The 18,464-nt window shown below is 46.0% G+C and overlaps 1 protein-coding gene across 2 annotated transcripts; it reads right to left on the reverse strand.

Annotated features, from left to right (window-relative positions):
- Positions 1–1,153: 1,153 nt before the first annotated feature.
- LOC136541272 (uncharacterized) lies at positions 1,154–16,120 on the reverse strand. Of its 2 annotated transcripts, none has more exons than XM_066533087.1 (22): positions 15,990–16,120; positions 14,889–15,223; positions 14,466–14,569; positions 13,686–13,754; positions 13,339–13,399; positions 12,975–13,114; positions 12,449–12,638; positions 12,094–12,155; positions 11,638–11,726; positions 11,104–11,176; positions 10,972–11,031; positions 10,606–10,752; positions 10,481–10,519; positions 10,300–10,337; positions 4,470–4,556; positions 3,188–3,347; positions 2,628–2,705; positions 2,312–2,448; positions 2,115–2,191; positions 1,933–2,002; positions 1,789–1,854; positions 1,154–1,668 (listed from the first exon to the last, which is right to left on the reverse strand). In XM_066533087.1, exons 1-22 carry the CDS (start codon positions 16,035–16,037, stop codon positions 1,540–1,542), a joined length of 2,259 nt encoding a protein of 752 aa, XP_066389184.1. In that variant the 5' UTR covers positions 16,038–16,120; the 3' UTR covers positions 1,154–1,539. The 2 variants fall into 2 exon arrangements, with proteins under 2 accessions (XP_066389184.1, XP_066389183.1); XM_066533086.1 differs by having other exon boundaries at positions 3,188–3,353.
- Between the last annotated feature and the right edge of the window lie 2,344 nt (positions 16,121–18,464).

Below are 18,464 nucleotides of genomic sequence, written 5' to 3' on the forward strand. Positions count from 1 at the left end.
ATGCAACTTAATTGTTCATTTCTGTTTGACACTACCCTACCACTCCACTCATTGGTTTTTGTTTGCAATTTGAAAACATAAATGAGGCAATGCGCTTCAGTGTCAACTCGAGAAGAAAAATGTAGCTCAAGCAGTGTTTCAGCATATTGAGTAGAACTTGATCAAACTTCTGCATTCTGATTAAAACTTCATTAAATCTAGCTATCGGAGTCTCGGGCTGCAATTTGCCAAGGCCCAGTTTAGATCCGAAAAATTTGGCAAAATGAGCACGATAGCGTTTTCGTTGTTATTTGGCAATTAGTGTCCAATCATAGTCTAATTAGGCTTAAAAGATTCGTCTCGTGAATTTCGTCTAAACTGTGTAATTAGTTTTATTTTTTATTTATATTTAATACTTCATGTATGCGTCCAAAGATTTGATGTGACGAAAAATCTTAAAAAAATTAGCATTTTGGGTGGTAACTAAACAGGCCCCAACTCTTGAGGCCAACATGAACTATTTAGCAGAGATCCTTGGGGAATTCAACGCTGTATTTTGAAGGGCACACGTCAGCCACAACAAACACATTCGAGTCGTAGTCATACCATGCACCTCAAAGGACTTTGGGACACTGCTGCTTGTCAGCTGTCAACATCTTCTTCTTCTTTTTTTTTTTTTTTGGAACAAAGTGACGTCTGCTGTCAACATCACAAAGCCTGAATCAGTTTTCTTCGTATATTTCCAAAGAAGACTTTTTTTAAAAAACTATTTCCAAAGAAGACTTGAGGCTGCGTGCCCCTTCAGTTCCTAACTTGACAATGCCACGACACAAAGCTTGTATGTATTTACAAACCGCATGATCGGAAAGTCTGAAAACTGCTACCCTACTTGACAATACTCTAGCTTTAAGACACCATAGACTCAACATAAGCCCCTTGCGTACTTTTTCCAAAATGATGGGTAAAACAGGCAAATATACGAAGACAGGAGCTTTATGATTTTCCAAAAGATGGCCATGAACATTCCAAGTAGTTACTGTATCAGTCGCACTACAGTGGCGCCACGCCATGTACCAACGGAAAAAGCTCGAGCGTACACTGCACTACTAGCAATTAGAGTCCCGAGAGCTCAAACAACACAATGACAAGAAACACAGCAGATGCACAGCACAACTAGACCGGTAGAGCCCAGATAAAAACAGGCTCTTCATCATTCTTCAAGGAGCCGGGTGATATGAATTTTGTGACAAGAATGCAACTATTAAAGTAAAAGTATAGAGCATGCCTATTGGGCTGTCACCGTCCAGGTACACATTCGCTCAAGGCTTCTGTCGAGGCCAACTAGCCCACCTATTCAATTTACAAAATCTAAGCACTAGCACCCAAACAGTAATCATAACCCAATGTGGTTTTTTGGAAGGAAAAAACGTGGTAGGTCCAGGAGGGCGTCTGAATTGGCCTGCCACGCGAACCCCAGCCCCACGGTTTCAAGTCATGCACAGTGGCGCCTCAAGTGAAGGAGCAATGTCCCAAATGACCCAGCTGCACGCAAACCTCTTATCATCTTGTTAGCGATTCGATATCACCTCCAACTTCTGCAACCTTCGTGTCCATAGAAGACTTCGCGCTGCTCGCGACGCTCTTAACATCGAGGTCAAGAGCAAGGGACTTCACGAGGCCCTTGAGCATCTAGAGTAAATTAGGTTAAGGGCAACACATGCCAAAGCATGAAAAATTAGAAGAAATGATGGAAGCAAGAAAATTGACACGCATGAAATGCTGCAATAATGGAATGTTGAAAAAGGATACAAGAGAACCAATTGCAACAAGTGCCCGGTATTTTGAGTCAAAATCTTGAGTGTCATCTTCAACGATCTGTAAGTTCAAGAAATGTAAGAGATGGGATTTCTCTGGAAATTGCAATGGCTGGATACAGTAGGCTGGAAAACTCACTTCAAGGGTGGCAGAAAGAATTTGTGCCTGACTTTGTTCATCCTTTGATTCAATTGAAAGAACAGCATAGCTGCACAGCAAATGTAAGGGACTTCAGCAATCTCGAACGCTCTTTTCATTTTCTAACGCTGTAGAAGCAAAATTGCAATGCATAAATAGGTAGAATTCAACTTGAGACTCACTTCAACAGAAGCGTGGCATATGCCAAGTGTGCATTCTTGCTAAACGAAGACTTGCAGTTAGACAAGGAATCAATGATCTGAAATTAGGAAATAAAATTGTCACTCCAGAAAAGCAAGACTAGAGAACATGCTAATATTTTTATGCACAACAGAAAAGGAACTCAAAAGAAAATGAATTATTTAACTTGACAACTGACCTCAGCGCAGTGGATCCTCAACCACTGGTGCAAGCATGAGTTGTCAAACAAGTTTGTCACAGCTTTAAGAACTGTAAGCAAATTTGCTGGCTGTGCAGGCGGCGCAACAGCTTTACGAAAGGTTTCCAAAAGTATATCTGACAAACATGAGGAACAAAGCTTTGTTCAGTACCAACAGATATTGTTTGATTTTCAGTAAGAGCTAATTCGAGTGATTAAGAGAGTGTGTAGACAAATAAACAATTTATGCTTGAAGAGTTGCAGATAATTCAGATGTGAAAGGCTGGGGATTAGCAAAGGGTATCCAAAATCCTACCATTTCCAGTTTCGATGGTCTTGAGAAGTAAAGCAGCTCCATCAGGATGCAACACAAACATTCTCAGAAAATCAATAACTGCAAGGTCGAAAGACACCTTTCAGATCGACTGAAAACCATGGCTGTACAAAATGAAGCTTATAAATGGCAGCCAAGAAATTTAACAAATATAGCTTTTCTTTATGTGGTTTATTTGACCAAGAGCTTAAGGAGTTACAAGTTCTTTCCCCGACTAGTGGGTATTACTTGTTCAAAATAACATGATGAAAATTACAAAATGAGAGAGATCCAAATTTCAGCATTTAATTCCACTTAGCCACTTACCACTGAAAAAGAAGGTAGCATAAGCATATGATAATCGAAATGACACAGTTGCAACTATAATCAAGGACTTTCGCTGTAAACTACCCAACAAGATTGAACCACAGGTTCTAACACTCACCAGCCAAGAGTTTCTAACAAATTAATGGACAGTCCTTTTCTTCTTTTTACAAAGACAATTCAACAGGCTAATCGAACTATCATGCTTACTATTCTTATGGTCCAAAGAGGATATATACCTGGAAACATCATTTGTGGAGGCCAAGCCTTCAATATCTTTACCAACAATGCCATATCAGCATCTGCAAGCTTACTTGTGTGATAAAATGATGTCTCTTTCAACACTTTCACTATGGCAGGTAATCTTGACATCTCCGCCTCACACAGAGATAATTGTTTCTGTTCCTGAATATAGATAAGTTAAAATTAAACCATGTGGAGGTATCTCTGATGAATTTCTTTTCTTTTGGAAAGGATTATGATTCTAGACTGTCAGTTAACATTAGTCGAGGTATCGCCTACTAGACTGTCAGTTAGCATTAGTCGAGGTCCACCAAAGTCCAACAACAGCCATATTTAAACGCTTTGATCTAGATCTTAGATGAACTATTGTAAATAATGTGTAACTAAAGGTGTTCGAAACACACAAGCTTAGTTTAGTCCACAACATACCAAAAGCACAAGGAACAAGTCAGTAAGTAATTTAGAAGGTTACTTCAGGTTAATAGATACTCCCTCCGTCCATTAGTCTCCTTCGTTTAAGCAAAAAAAAAAAACTTCATCTGAGGTGGTCCTGGTTATACGGTTGCCTCACAAGCGCGCGCGACTCCTCGGATGGATTGCGTGAAATTACTACGTCGCCTTCCCGTTTCCTTCTCCGTCTCGCATGCGCGGGATCACGGTACGGTGTTAAACGGAGATTTAGCGGAGCATGCGAGATCACAGTACGGTGTTAAACGGAGATTTAGCGGAGGACGTGGGCCATCGGTGCTCCTTGGTTGCATGCGGCCATGCACATTAATTGGAGTAAATCGCTGTGATCCAAAGGACGTGGGCCGTTGGTGCTCCTTGGTCTCTAGGCCCAAGGCTTAGACGAGGGAGACTAATGGACGGAGGGAGTATATGCTATTCATGCTTCACACTAGCATTCTATGTTAATCAGCTTGACCCTACTTAATGCATGTTTGAGACTTCTAACAAACTTTAATCCATTCCCTTCACTTGAATAATTTACTCATGTGCCATCCCCATCGCCTCCACATCTCCAGTGGAAGACCATGTCCTCTCTCTTTAAACATACTTCTACACATTATATTTTTCAGTGCACGTCACATGTGCAGCTCTAAAGACAAATCAATTAGTGTGCAAGGAACAAAGGTTACTCATCCCACTACTGAAAACTCATTAACATAAGACCTCATGATGTAAACAAAGCTACTTTTTCTAGGTTTCCAGAAGAAATATTGATATGTTAATTTTTGGACGAAACAAAAAGCGCCAGGAAATAAGCTTTCAGATTACCGAGTCAGATGAAAGTCTTGCATTAAACTCTGTAACTTTCTTTAGGATTCCATCGAACTGAGCTGTCTCAAATGACAGCATTCCACTCTGCAAATCAAATAAGCAGACTCCAGGTTAAGTTGTAAAAAGTTTGTAAGACAAATCACATTATTTTAATGGCAACTTGCTTTTGGTTTAAAAAAATAAAAAATGCGTTAATCATCAGCTACTGCAACAAAAGATCGGGCAGATGATTGGATCACAATTTTGACCTATACTGCCTTTATTATTTTGTACAAGGCTTTGTTTGACTTGGCAAGAAAATTTGACCATTAGTTCTTGCATACATATATTATACTACCATATCAATATTGTTAAAAGTTTTATGAATCTACCAGAATACCTTCTTGTAACTAAAAAACACGTACGGTGTCAGTAGTTAGCCTAGTGTTCTTGTTTTTCATGTTACCTGCTATAAGATATTTACTATTCTCTGTAATGTGTTTCCTTGGCAACCAAGTTGATCATGGTGCCTTGGCAACCAAGTAGGAATCATAGCATCTGCTTTATGCAGTTAGAATATGCTAAGAAGTAGGTACACCACTTGCCTATATATGCAGTGGTTAGCATCTTTGTATCCCTAAGTCATTTTTGCAATACAATCCAAGCGGCCTGTTGGCCAAGCTGCCCTCTGGCAGCCAACAATTGGTATCTAGAGCCGGTTGAGAGATAGGGAAGAGCATGGCCACCTCCGCAGAGAGAGCAGCAGCAGCAGCCGCCGCCGCCGAGCACCGGGCGCAGCGTCTGGCCGCGGCAGAGGCCGCAGCCGCGCAGGCGCAGCAGGCCGCGGAGGCCGCAGCAGCAGCAGCTCGGAACGCAGCCGCCACGGCCGCGGCTCTGCGTCGAGAGTTGGTGGAGGAGGATCCGCCGCGTGATCGCCGCCCGTTTCCGCGGAGGAGTCCGGAGCGCGAGCGCAGGCAGACGCGGTCGCCCGATCGGGATCAGGATCGCCGCCGCGGACGGGCCAGGGGCCGCTCGCCGGTGATCCAGACCGTGTACAAGGACTCTGGCGCAAGTTCCACCTGGCCGATGCTCAACAAGACAAATTACCATGAGTGGGCCTCGATCATGAAGCTGAAGCTCCAGGCGCGGCAACTCTGGGATGCGATCGAGTACCAGGACCTGCCATACCATGAGGACAGGCGCACGGTGGAGGCGATCATCGCCGCCGTGCCACAGGAGATGCAGATGCCGCTGTCCGAGAAGGGATCGGCCAAGGAGGCCTGGGACTCCATCGCCGCCGCGCGAATCGGAGTCGATCGAGTGCGCCGCGCCACGCTCCAGCGACTCCGCAGCGACTGGGAGAAGCTCGCCTTTCGTCCAGGAGAGCAGATCGAGGACTTCACCCTTCGCTTGATGGCCCTGAAGCAGCAGCTTCTTCTCCACGGCGACAACGACATCGATGAAGAGCGCGCGGTGGAGAGACTCCTGCGCGCCGTGCCGCCAAAGTACGCTCAGCTCCGGATCGCCATCGAGACGCTTCTGGACTTCCAGGACCTCACCATCGAGGAGGTGTCTGGACGCTTGAAGACGGTGGACGACATGGAGGCGTTGGACGCGGAACCGGCCGCCATCGGTGGACTGCTGCTGACAAGGGAGCAGTGGCGTGCCAAGGAGAAGGAGGAGGCTGCCGTTTCCGCGTCGGGCAAGGAACCACGACGTCGTCCACGCGGCGGCAAGAAGCAGCGCGGGAAGGGAAATCGCGGTGGCGACGATCGCGGGGTAAACGACGACACCTGCCTCAACTGTGGTGATCGCGGCCACTGGGCGCGCGACTGCCGCCAGCCGCGCCGTGGTGGTGGTGACCGCGGTGGTGGCGGTGGCAACCAACGCGGAGGAGGCTACCGTGTTGGAGGTGATCGAGGAGGAAGGCGCGGTGGAGGGCGTGGCGGAGCTGCTCACGTCGCAGAAGCAGAGGACGATGATGGTGCTCTGTTTTTCGCCCACGGCTTCCTCAAGCTTGACGAGAAGGACGAAGCCGTCTGCTCCAAGGCCACGGTCTCCCTCGACATCAACGAGCCGCGCGCGCGAGTCTTCCTCAACACCAGCGCCAACGAGGAGGCGCTCGACGGATGGTACCTCGACAGCGGGGCCACGCATCACATGACCGGCCGCCGGGAGCTCTTCGCCGAGCTCGACACCACGGCGCGCGGCACGGTGCGGTTCGGCGACTCGTCTCGAGTGGAAATCAAGGGGACCGGCTCCATCGTCTTCCAGGCCAAAAACGGAGATCAGCGCGTCCTCCACGGCGTCTTCTACATCCCAGCGCTCCGGAACTCGATCATGAGTTTGGGGCAGCTCGACGAAGGAGGCTCCAGGGTGGAGATTGATCATGGAGTGCTCCGCATCTGGGACCGGCGTAGTCGTCTTCTCGCCAAGGTACATCGCGGGCCCAGCCGGTTGTACGTCCTGCACTTGGAGGCCGCGCGGCCGGTATGTCTTGCCGCCACGAAAGAGGACGAGTCATGGAGGTGGCATGAGCGCTACGGGCATCTCAGCTTCAAGGCACTGCACCAGCTCGGCAAGAAGGAGATGGTGAGGGGGATGCCGGTGATCAAGCATGCGGAGCAAGTCTGCGACACCTGCGTCACTACCAAGCTCCGCCGCAAGCCATTTCCGCAGCAGGCGCAGTACCGCGCGCAGGCGCCCTTGGACCTCGTCCACGGCGACCTATGTGGGCCGGTGACGCCGGCGACGCCAGGAGGGCGCCGCTACTTCTTGCTGATGGTGGACGACGCCACCCGCTTCATGTGGGCGGTGCTTCTGCCGACCAAGGATGCTGCTGCGGATGCCGTGAAGCGGGTGAAGGCCGAAGCAGAGAAGGAGACCGGCCGTGAGCTCAAGGTACTGCGGACCGACAATGGAGGAGAGTTCACCGTCGGCGAGCTAGCGCAGTACTTCGCCGCCGAAGGAGTCAAGCGGCACTACTCTGCACCACACTCACCGCAGCAAAACGGTGTTGTGGAACGGCGCAATCAGACGGTCGTGGCGACCGCGCGCGCGCTTCTGAAGCAGAGGTCCATGCCGGCCAAATTCTGGGGGGAGGCGGTAATGACGGCGGTGCATCTGCTCAACCGCGCGCCAACAAGAAGCTTGCAAGGCAAGACCCCCCATGAAGCCTGGCATGGACGAGCGCCGGCGGTGAGCTACCTGCGTACATTCGGCTGCGTCGCCTACACAAGGGAGCTCGGACACCTGCGCAAGCTCGACGACCGCGGCAAGGCTGGGGTCTTCATCGGCTACGCCGAGGGCGCCAAGGCCTATCGGGTCCTCGATCCGGTGACGGGACGCGTGAAGGTGAGCCGCGACGTGGTGTTTGATGAAGGGCGCGGCTGGGATTGGTCCAATTCGGCCGCCGGGACGTCTGCTTCCGCCTCCAGTGACTTCGACATCGAGTTCTGGGGAGTCGACACAGACGGAGCCCCGCCGCACACGCCGTCACCAGCTCCAGGGGAGCATGATCCACAAGCTTCCTCTACTTCACCAGCTTCCTCTGCTTCACCAGCAGCAGAAACAGAGCAGGCGGACCCAGTTGAGTTCGCGTCACCGCTCGAGGACGACGACGATCGCCTTGATGCCTCCTACGGTGGCGAGCAGCTGCGGTACCGTACCATGCCCAACATCATCGGGGACGCACCCACACCGCTGCCGGCTTCACGTCTCTTCGCCGAGCTTCATCTCACGCACGCCGGCGAGCCAGCCAACTTCACGGAGGCTGAAGGCGATCCTGCCTGGCAGGCCGCCATGGAGCAGGAGATCAAGGCAGTTGAGCAGAACTGCACTTGGGAACTTGTGGAGCTTCCTCCCGGTCATCGGCCCATCACTCTGAAGTGGGTCTACAAGCTCAAGAAGGACGAGCGGGGCGCGGTGACCAAGTACAAGGCGCGTTTGGTGGCGCGGGGCTTCGTCCAGCAGGAAGGGATCGACTTCGACGACGCGTTTGCTCCCGTGGCGCGCATGGAATCCGTCCGAGTTCTCCTCGCGCTGGCAGCCCAAGAAGGATGGCGCGTCCACCACATGGACGTCAAATCTGCTTTCCTCAACGGCGACCTCAAGGAGGAGGTGTATGTGAAGCAGCCGTCTGGCTTCACCGTCGCCGGGAAGGAGAAGATGGTGTACCGTCTGCGCAAGGCTCTGTATGGCCTGCGGCAGGCTCCTCGAGCTTGGAACGCCAAGCTGGATGCCACCCTCAAGGAGATGGGTTTCCAGCAAAGCGACCATGAAGCTGCGATGTACAGGCGAGGAACAGGGGAGGAGCTGCTGCTGATCGGTGTCTATGTTGATGATTTGATCATCACCGGTGCCAGCACTCAAGCCATAGAAGGTTTCAAGGCTCAGATGAAGAAGGTCTTCGACATGAGCGACCTCGGCCTTCTGTCTTTCTACCTGGGAGTCGAAGTACATCAAGATTCAGCTGGGATCACTCTGAGGCAGACCCATTATGCCAAGAGGATCCTTGAGCTAGGAGGCATGGATGCCTGCAACCCTGCCCATACACCAATGGAGGAACGGCTGAGGTTGAGCAGGCAGAGCACGGCTGAAGAAGTTGATCCTACCCAATACAGAAGATTGGTGGGCAGCCTGCGATACTTGGTCCACACAAGACCTGACTTAGCCTTCTCAGTTGGCTTTGTCAGTCGGTTCATGGAAAGACCAACAGCAGAGCACCAAGCTGCCATCAAGCGCATCCTGAGATATGTGGCTGGTACTCTGGAATTCGGACTTCACTACACTAAAGCTCCAGGGAGAGCAAGGTTTGTTGGATACTGCGACAGTGACTTGGCTGGGGACATTGACACCAGCAAAAGCACTAGTGGCACTCTGTTCTTCCTGGGAAGCAATCTTGTATGCTGGCAGTCTGTGAAGCAGAAGGTGGTAGCTCTATCTAGTTGTGAAGCTGAGTACATTGCCACTACCACAGCTGCAAAACAAGCTATTTGGCTATCCAGGTTGCTAGCAGACCTCCTTGGAAGGAATGTGGAAGTGGTTGAACTGAAGGTTGACAGTAAGTCTGCACTTGCTCTAGCCAAGAATCCAGTCTTTCATGAGCGCAGTAAACACATCAGAATCAAGTACCATTTCATTAGAAACTGCTTGGAAGATGGAAGTATCAAGGCTGATCACATATCCACCACTAATCAGCTGGCTGACATTCTAACCAAGTCTCTTGGAAGATCAAAATTTGAAGAGATGAGGGGAAGAATTGGGCTCAAGCATATCACTTCCAAGGACCACAAGGCTAAAGGGGAGAATTGTCAGTAGTTAGCCTAGTGTTCTTGTTTTTCATGTTACCTGCTATAAGATATTTACTATTCTCTGTAATGTGTTTCCTTGGCAACCAAGTTGATCATGGTGCCTTGGCAACCAAGTAGGAATCATAGCATCTGCTTTATGCAGTTAGAATATGCTAAGAAGTAGGTACACCACTTGCCTATATATGCAGTGGTTAGCATCTTTGTATCCCTAAGTCATTTTTGCAATACAATCCAAGCGGCCTGTTGGCCAAGCTGCCCTCTGGCAGCCAACATACGGTTACTGCAACACATGTTATTAACTTTTGAAGTGTGCGGACACCTTATTAACAACAACAAAAGGCAAGGGAGGAAATAAGTGTCCACCACTATCAAGGGATGCAAAGCGGACATTGTCACTAAACTCTTACACTTGCAAGTAAGCTTCACCAATACGACTCAGTTTCCCAGATCAAGTGAAATTTAACTGAGTTTCAAGTCCAAGTATCAGTGTTATTTACAAAATAAATATATGTAACAATCATGAAGATCAGTAGTACCTTTGGTATGTGCTTGAAAGTTGGTTTCGGAGCATTACCTGCAAAATAAGTATGTATTACGTCATGATTCAGGATATACCCCAAAAAAGGATTCCAATTTAATATACAAAGAAAATGGGGGGGGGGGGGGGGGGGGACCAGCTTGATTTCCAAAATTTAGGCATGGATAGTGAATACAAACCATTCGATGAAGATGGTTGCCCAGGTACATATGCGTTGGCTGATATACAGAATAAGTTTGGTTGTCAGCAGTAGCAACCGACAGGCAAATATGTAACAGTAGCAAAAAAAAATCAACATGCTTACCCCCAGTATAGGGATCCCGAAAAGATGGATCTGGAACAAAGTTGTTCTGGCCAGAATTCTGCAGTATAAATTCTACGACCTGTTGGCGATATGTCAAAGGCAGATTTTCTTTCAGGAGCCACTTGTCCGCGACTGTGTAGGGGTCATCTACAATGAAAACAAACACGGATGTAACAGGTGCATAAGATAACCTTGACAATAAAAACTCTCACGTCCATGAATATAAAAGACAAAGAATCATGACGTATGGACACTTAAATGTATCACATAAAACCAAAGCATATGAACCATTCTACTAGTTGGTTTACTCTAGTCTAGAACCAAAAGCAGAGAAAATCACAGAAAATAGAAATACAAGTGATATACCTGAACGGTTATAGGGTAGTTTTCGTATAGGTTCTCCATCTCCAATATCAACATTAAAAACTGCAGAAATTTTAGAATATCGTAAGAAAACAAAAGGTTAGCGCAAAACACATACAATTAAACTCAACTTACCAAAATCGTACCGAACACCATCATGAACCTGGCCTTGAGAAGCATCACCAGGTCCGTCCACAACTTCACCAATCTAGCAATTTGGCCGGGCAAAAAATGGGATTAGATTTACTCGAAATTAAAGGGTATAAACAAATAAATGCAGTACCATGTCAAGGACAGATGGCTACCAGAGTGCATAACTATATCTTAATGCGATAAAATAGCCCAAATAATTATGTCAAGAACTTAAACCTTTACAGCTAGAGATTAAATTATGCTTCTATGAACTCTGTAATTTTGTTACAAGCATAATGAAATTCGGTTGTGACCGGTGCGGAAAAAAAAAAGAGATTAAATTATGCCGTGGGAATGATCATCAGACAACTAGTGGCCTGCTAGTTAAACAACTCTATAAAAACAAAATAGTAAATGTAAAACCACCAAGATATTGCACTAATCCTCAACTCTGCAGATTCTCTTATGTGATCGGGACATAGACTTGGGTAAATATGATGCGAAACTGAAAAAGGTCTAAAGCAGAAAGGGGCTTACTTTGTCCCATTTTAACTCTGCTGAATTCCATGAATATGCAACACCATTGTCCCCTTCTCGAACAATTAATGTTTGTCCATCAGAGTTTCCTGCTCGAACAAAACGTTAGAAAAGGTAAAATTACTAAGGAAAGATATATCGAAACACACTAAAGACAGAATTTGAGCTACTTAAGCTTAAACACCACATCATTCAAGCTTCCACTGAACATTAGCTTTCACACTACTACTCCCTATTCTTACATGCTAAACAATAATCAAGGCAACAGACTATAAGAAGGCTCTGAATATTTATAGAAGATAGATATGTTGAAATAAAATACAAAATTTTCACATTATATTTTGAAATATAAATGTAGATTGGGCCCATTTGAGAACCATTGAACCAGACTATAATTTAGCCCTGGGTGTCATCTACATGTCAATAATATAAGGATAAAAAAAAGTGATATATAACCTGGAACTTGCAGCGCCTCCACCCCTGGTAGATCCATCAACTTGAGTCCACCAACAGTCTTTCTGTAAAAGCAAGAAATAAGCAATATATAATGTGTGAATGATTCCACGGCTCCAATTTTCAGAGAATAGCAACAGTAGACAGACCACAGTCACTATCTATATAAGGTGATGACTGAATAATCCTAGTGATCCAGTTTTCAGAAATAACATGACGATTCTCATGATTGTATCATGAGTAAATGTACATAAACCATGGTCAACTGGTATCAAAATAAGCAAATACTCTATTCTATAAGAAATGACAAAACCTTGCAGAAGAGAAAGAAATAAATTATGAAACAGGAGATGCCAACCTGCTAAGTGTGTATTGAGAAATAAGATCTGTATAAGCTGCAAGTTCCTCATCACTGCAGAACCTGTTAGAATCTGCTGTCCATATCCTTGTAGTGCCATCAGAACAAGCAGTAACAATATCTCCATTTCCCAAGAATTTAGCATCCCATATACATCCCGGGTGTTCAATGCTTTGAATGCAGACACCATCTGCATTGTTTTACTCAAAAAATCAGAGAATGCAAGTACATCAAGAACTTTCCGTACTACACATATGTTTGGTTTTTACTGATAGAATTTTCCTTCTCTACTGCACAAGTTCAGCAGGTAAGTATATAAGTTTCAGTTTCAGCATACTGGACAGAAGCAGAGAGAGGGGAAGTGTTTAACATTCAGTTAGTCACAACTTTTCATTTCTTTAGACAAGAAAGTTTGTAGAACGGGTCATACCCTAACTTAGTAAGATTTCATGAATTGCTCAGAGAATATGTGTACAAGTTCAACATGAGAAATGCTGATGCATTTATAGAATGCAAAATATATCACCTTTCCATATCTTCAAAGAGCGATCCTCACTGCCACTAACAATTAGACCTGAAGAATGTGCATCCACAGAATATACAAGAGAAGAATGCCCGATCATGTCCAGCAGGGGCTGACCTGTCAATGCCCATAACTTGATAGTGCTGCAACAAACAAAAATATAATGTGTAATTGTGTGAACAAATAATGACCAGTGAAGAAGCAGAGCAACTGCAGTGACGATGCCTAAAACTGAAAGATGGGGAGCAAAGGATTGAGGGTTGGGTCAAAAACATTTTCAGCAAACCCAAGGAAACATTCTGCTGCAGACGGTGAGCATAAGTGAATGAGGAGTCTATATGGGTATTCAGTATTCTTTTTCACTTACCTGTCATGTGAGGCAGAAAGAATTCCTAGACCTGGCATTGAGGCTAAACATCTAACAGTATCTGCATGTGACATAAAATTAGGTCAGGTTTGTATATAATGCAAGCTCTATACACCACCATGTGAGATACTCCCTCCGTTCCAAATTATAAGTCGCTTTGACTTTTTTGGTACATCCATTTTGCTATGCACCTAGATATAATAATATGTCTAGATACATAGCAAAATGGATGAACCAAAAAAGTCAAAGCGACATAATTTGGAACGGAGGGAGTACCATTTAACACGCAACCTTGTTAAACAATGTTTTCTGCGGTAGAAATAAAGCAAAAAGGATCAGAACTAAACCTGCATGTCCTGAGAACGTCTGTAAGCAAGTCCTTCCTTTCCATAGCTTAATAGTGGAATCACTTGAACCTATGAAAAAGTGTGAATATGTAAATTGTTAATCAATCACTAGAAAATTTAGTTCATAAATTTATGATAAAAAACATCCAAGCAAAATACCGTGTTATGGAATCTAGATGAGCCAATAACTCTTAGAAAAGGATTATGTCATCACTAAAACAGAGGTCATACATAGTGCATCCAGAATTTTTCTTTAAAAAAATGTGCTTTTGAAAAGCAAGTGCAAGTATTACCTCCATCCCTAAATAAAAGAGCTTCTAGACTTGTTCTAAGTCAAACTTTTGTGACTTTGACCCAATTTATAGAAAAAAAAGAACACCAATATTTATGACACAAAATTTGAATCATTACATACACCACGAAATATATGTTCGTAATGTACTTATTTGGTATTATAGATGTTCATATTCTTTCCTATAAACTTGGTCGAACTTACAAAATTTTAACTTAGGACAACTCTAGAAGTTGATTTAATTGGGGACGGAGAGAGTACAAACTAAGCAACTCCACTTCCACCACAGCATGATTTTGGTCCCAAAATTACAGTGTTGAACTGTTTATTATAACAACCATGTAGTGCTAGTATCAGTTGCCAAAATGCCAGATAACAAAAGAAATGATAAATCACATGAACAAGTTACAGGATAGCACTGCACCAATACAGAATACATGCATAGGAACCAATAAATCATCAATGTCAAAATATATTAGAAGCTTTACCAGTAAAGAGTTCCCCTGTGGGCAGCTTTAGAACAGTTTGCACTGCAACCTTGTGCGCTTCCCAAACCTCTATAGCATTGCCATTTCTCCAGCGTCTTACAGTACTGCATGCAGAATGTGTATGTCAGTGAAGTAGAACAGTGGCACTATAGTAAGAAAAACTGGATATCAATTATGACATCTCATTAGAAGAAACACTTCAAGCACAAAGTAATCAGTAAAAGTGCTTGGATAATGAAGCAACATAGAATGCTGCTTTTTTATATTTTGTATACGCCATACACAGCTTCAAGCTTAGCACTTTTTAAGTTAACAGCACACGAGCAGGGGATGAACTCAGAATAAGCAAGCAAGCCAAGGAAAGATGCCACAAGGACAAGTAGCATTAGGAATTTAGCATTATGCTTGTCTAAGAGAGTTTACCAATCCATGGATGAAGAGATGATGTCACCGTTAGTGTCTACAGCGAGTCCAGTGACTTGCGAATTGTGCCCCTTCATTGTCTCAACAACTTCTCCTTTTTGCAGATCCCAGAGGAAAACAAATGTATCCATACCACCAGAGACGATTCCACCTTCAGGAAAGCGGTCTGAAGGAGGGATCCAAGCCAATGGGCCGACAAAACTCGAATGTCCTGCAAGTGTCTTGGAGAGAAAATATTCACTCTCCTTTTCTGGGTTCCGGGTCCAGAACTTCACGGTATGGTCCCTCGACGATGTTGCGATCCCAGCATCACCACAAACGCAGATGCCACGAACCTGTAGAAGAATAAACATGATAAGGCACCCATGAAATTACATAATATAGAATGATAAAAGGTAGTTTTGACAATAATAAGGATGATCACAAAGAAACGATTGAACTATAAATTGTTGAATAATCTAATGTGGTGATTCAAGGATGGACCCTAAATCAGTACAACGACAAGCATATGGTGGAATTGGACTTCGAGCAGAACAACAGAAGTCTATGTTCTCTGTCCTGATTACATATATACTATTAAGCACAATTGCACAGAAACAGTGAAACAAATTAATAACTGGCAATCACTGAATCACCAATCTGCTTATAATGACCTAGTAAAAACAGCCCAAACTACAGTGATCACCTAGACCGGCAAACCCCTCGACGTTACACCTGCACTAAACCCACAGAATCCACTGCCACAAGGTGAACTCACACTAAGCATCCGGAGGTAAACTACATCCCTCCAATGCACGGGCAACTCCCGCGAACGCACCAAGCGGACCGAGGCAAAACCCAGGAAGGCAGGAACGCAACGAAGCTAGATCGAATCACTGGACGAATCCGCCACAAGCTAACGGATCAAAAGCCCCAGCGGTCCCGCCGCGTGCGGAAACCGAAACCCCTACAGGGCCGAGGGCTGGGGCCTCGGAGCGGGGCGCCGGGCGGATCGAGACCGAGGGTATCGCCACAAGCTTGGAGCGGAAGCAAACGGAGACGGGCAGTCGGTGGCAAGAGTGTAGCGGGGAGGGGAAGGGGGAGAGGGGAGCGGCGGCTTACGTCGTCGGCGTGGCCGTGCAGCTGCAGTCCGAGGCGGTACTCGGCCATGTCGCCGCCGTCGGTACGGGGCGCGCGGCGGAGCGGGCGAGGGCGACGGAGGATTGGTGGTGGTGTTGCAGGGAGACGAGTAGACGAGGAGTTGGGACTTGGGTTGGGTCCTTCTCCTCTTTTTATACCAAGATGGGCCGTTGAAAGCGAGCATGCGCAGTTTGGCATCAGGACTCCATCTGTCGTGGGCAGAAGATGGTGTGGTGAGTGAGTGGGCTAAATGTCGAGGCCCAGGTCGTGGGGATCGGAAGTGGCCCAAAGTGAGTTGGGCTCTTAATAAGCAAGTTTGGTAGCTTTGGTGCACGGAAGTCAGCCATGAACGGCGAAAATGTGCCGGTCCACCACATGTCACTACTTTTTTTGCGTTTTGGTCTTTGGCACATGCCGTGCTGCAAGCCTGCGACTGCAACTCGTAAACTTGCCTGACTGTTGCACGTGACAGGCTTTGATTAATTGTTTTCGAGTTTCAGTACCCAAGTTTTGAAAATTTTACAATCGCTGCTAAAAAACACATTCCTTGAAACTATACATTTATTTTCTAAATACATATATCTATTTTTAAAATCAAAACTACTTGTAATTTAGAAACCGAGAGCGACATTCCTGGGGCCATTCAATTCCCATGGCCATCCCGGCTTTCCTAGGACGCCCTGCTGCGACGGCGTGCGCCGGCCTTCCATTGCCTGAGCTGCGGGCTCCGTCGAGTTTAGTCCGGCACGGTGGCACCGACAAGTACATACAAGATGTACACTTGAAGAAGTACATACAAGATATGTGCCGTGCTCTAGAGAATCATGCACTTTGCAAAAGAATGCTGCTCTGTTTATCTTAAAACCAACCAAACTGAAAAAGAAAATTTCTTTCTATACCATGTTTGTATTTCTCACAACTAAATAATATAAATATATAAATATATAATATAAATAAATAAAATAAATAATTCTATACCTAATACTAAAGAGACAAGATTTCTGACACTAATAATTTTTGTCTAACTTAGCCTAAAGTGACTCAGCTCTGCAAAAAAAAAAAAAAAGAACCACCACCAGTAGACAGGACGACCCAGCTCAACTCGCGGACGACGGCAATACAAAATAGAATCAAACTAGGACACAAGTTCTATCAAACAAAGGCTACCCTCTATATAAAAGGTAAAGGTAAAGAATAAGATAATACTAAGAAATAAGTTCTAATAGGTTACCGATTCCTTCAGAATACAACTACGTTCAATCTTCTATATCAATAACGCGCGATATAGGATTTAAAAAAAAAGAAAAACACATTGTGTCACCTGGGGCACTACATTTGATCACAGAAAACCATCGACTCTAAAACCCAAATAATTAGACCGTAAGACATGTAGTCTAGGTAAATTAGCTTTGGTATTATTTTCCTTTTTCTCTAGCGAGGAAATAGAATAGAAGTAAAAAGGTTATGGTGAGGAATCGAACTAAAAAATAGTAGGAAAAGGCGTAACCATTTCCACTGCACTACGTAGTTGGGTAGCGTTGGGTTGGGAGTTAAGCTTGGGTGGGACGATCCCGTTTCTGATTTCTAGAACGGGACAGCTCCATTTTTTGTTTGGTTGACAAGGGACGGGATCGATCCCATTTGTGTTTTGAAGGGATAAATAAGAATGGGATGGAGGGTGGATTCAACGTCTTTAGCTACTGTTTAGTGGGACCCACATGTCAATCACTTTTTTATCCACTCCCCCGAAAGCCGAGCAGCATCGTTCCCCATCTCTTCTCACGTTTTTTCTTTCTTTTCGTCGCGCTCATCTTCTTCTTATCCCCACGCCAACGTGCACCCGTGGACCCTCGGCCTTTGCCGACCACGCCCTCTGCCCAGCGCCGGCCGCCAGAGATGGCCTGCGCACGCCTGAGGCCGCCCACTCGCCACACTATGACGTCCGCCACTGCTGCTCCTCCGCTCGTCGCGTCACTTCTGCTTCTCCCGCCGCACCGCTTCCGCTCCATCCGACGCTGCCGCTGCCCCATCCTCCACCGTTGCTGCTCCACCGACACGAGCAAAATGGTCGGATCTCGCTACTAGATGGAGCCCGACCTCGCTCGTTGCTTGGCTTTGCTTAATCGGTCACACGCCCCTAGGCCTGCCAGCCCGCCTGCCATTAGGAGAGAAGAAAGTCAGCTAAATAAGAGGAAGAAGAATAGCCCATTGGCCTCCCCTACCAGTCTATGTGCCCGATCTCCAAAAAATTAGCACCTTACCTATAGCCTTGTCTGATCGACAATGGCGGCCATTAAGCCCCTGACCCTAGCCTTGGCAGGTGAGGGGCTCTTCAACTCTAGTACACCCATGTTGCATCCACAAAATGATGACCCGTCCTCATGCAGTTTACCTTGGTCGCACCTTCAATGTGCCTTCACTTCCACCTAATAAAGTCAACTGTCGTTGCCGCTGTCC

The sequence above is a fragment of the Miscanthus floridulus genome, chromosome 3 (assembly GCF_019320115.1).
Source record: "Miscanthus floridulus cultivar M001 chromosome 3, ASM1932011v1, whole genome shotgun sequence".
NCBI classification, from domain to species: domain Eukaryota; kingdom Viridiplantae; phylum Streptophyta; class Magnoliopsida; order Poales; family Poaceae; genus Miscanthus; species Miscanthus floridulus.

Coding starts and splice junctions, on each gene's coding strand:
- LOC136541272 (XM_066533086.1), bottom strand. CDS start 16,037: ATGGCCGAGTACCGCCTCGGACTGCAGCTGCACGGCCACGCCGACGAC. Junction 13,400..13,685: donor GACGTTCTCAGGACATGCAG/GTTTAGTTCTGA, acceptor TGTCACATGCAG/ATACTGTTAGATGTTTAGCC. Junction 3,354..4,469: donor CAAGACTTTCATCTGACTCG/GTAATCTGAAAG, acceptor ATCTATATTCAG/GAACAGAAACAATTATCTCT.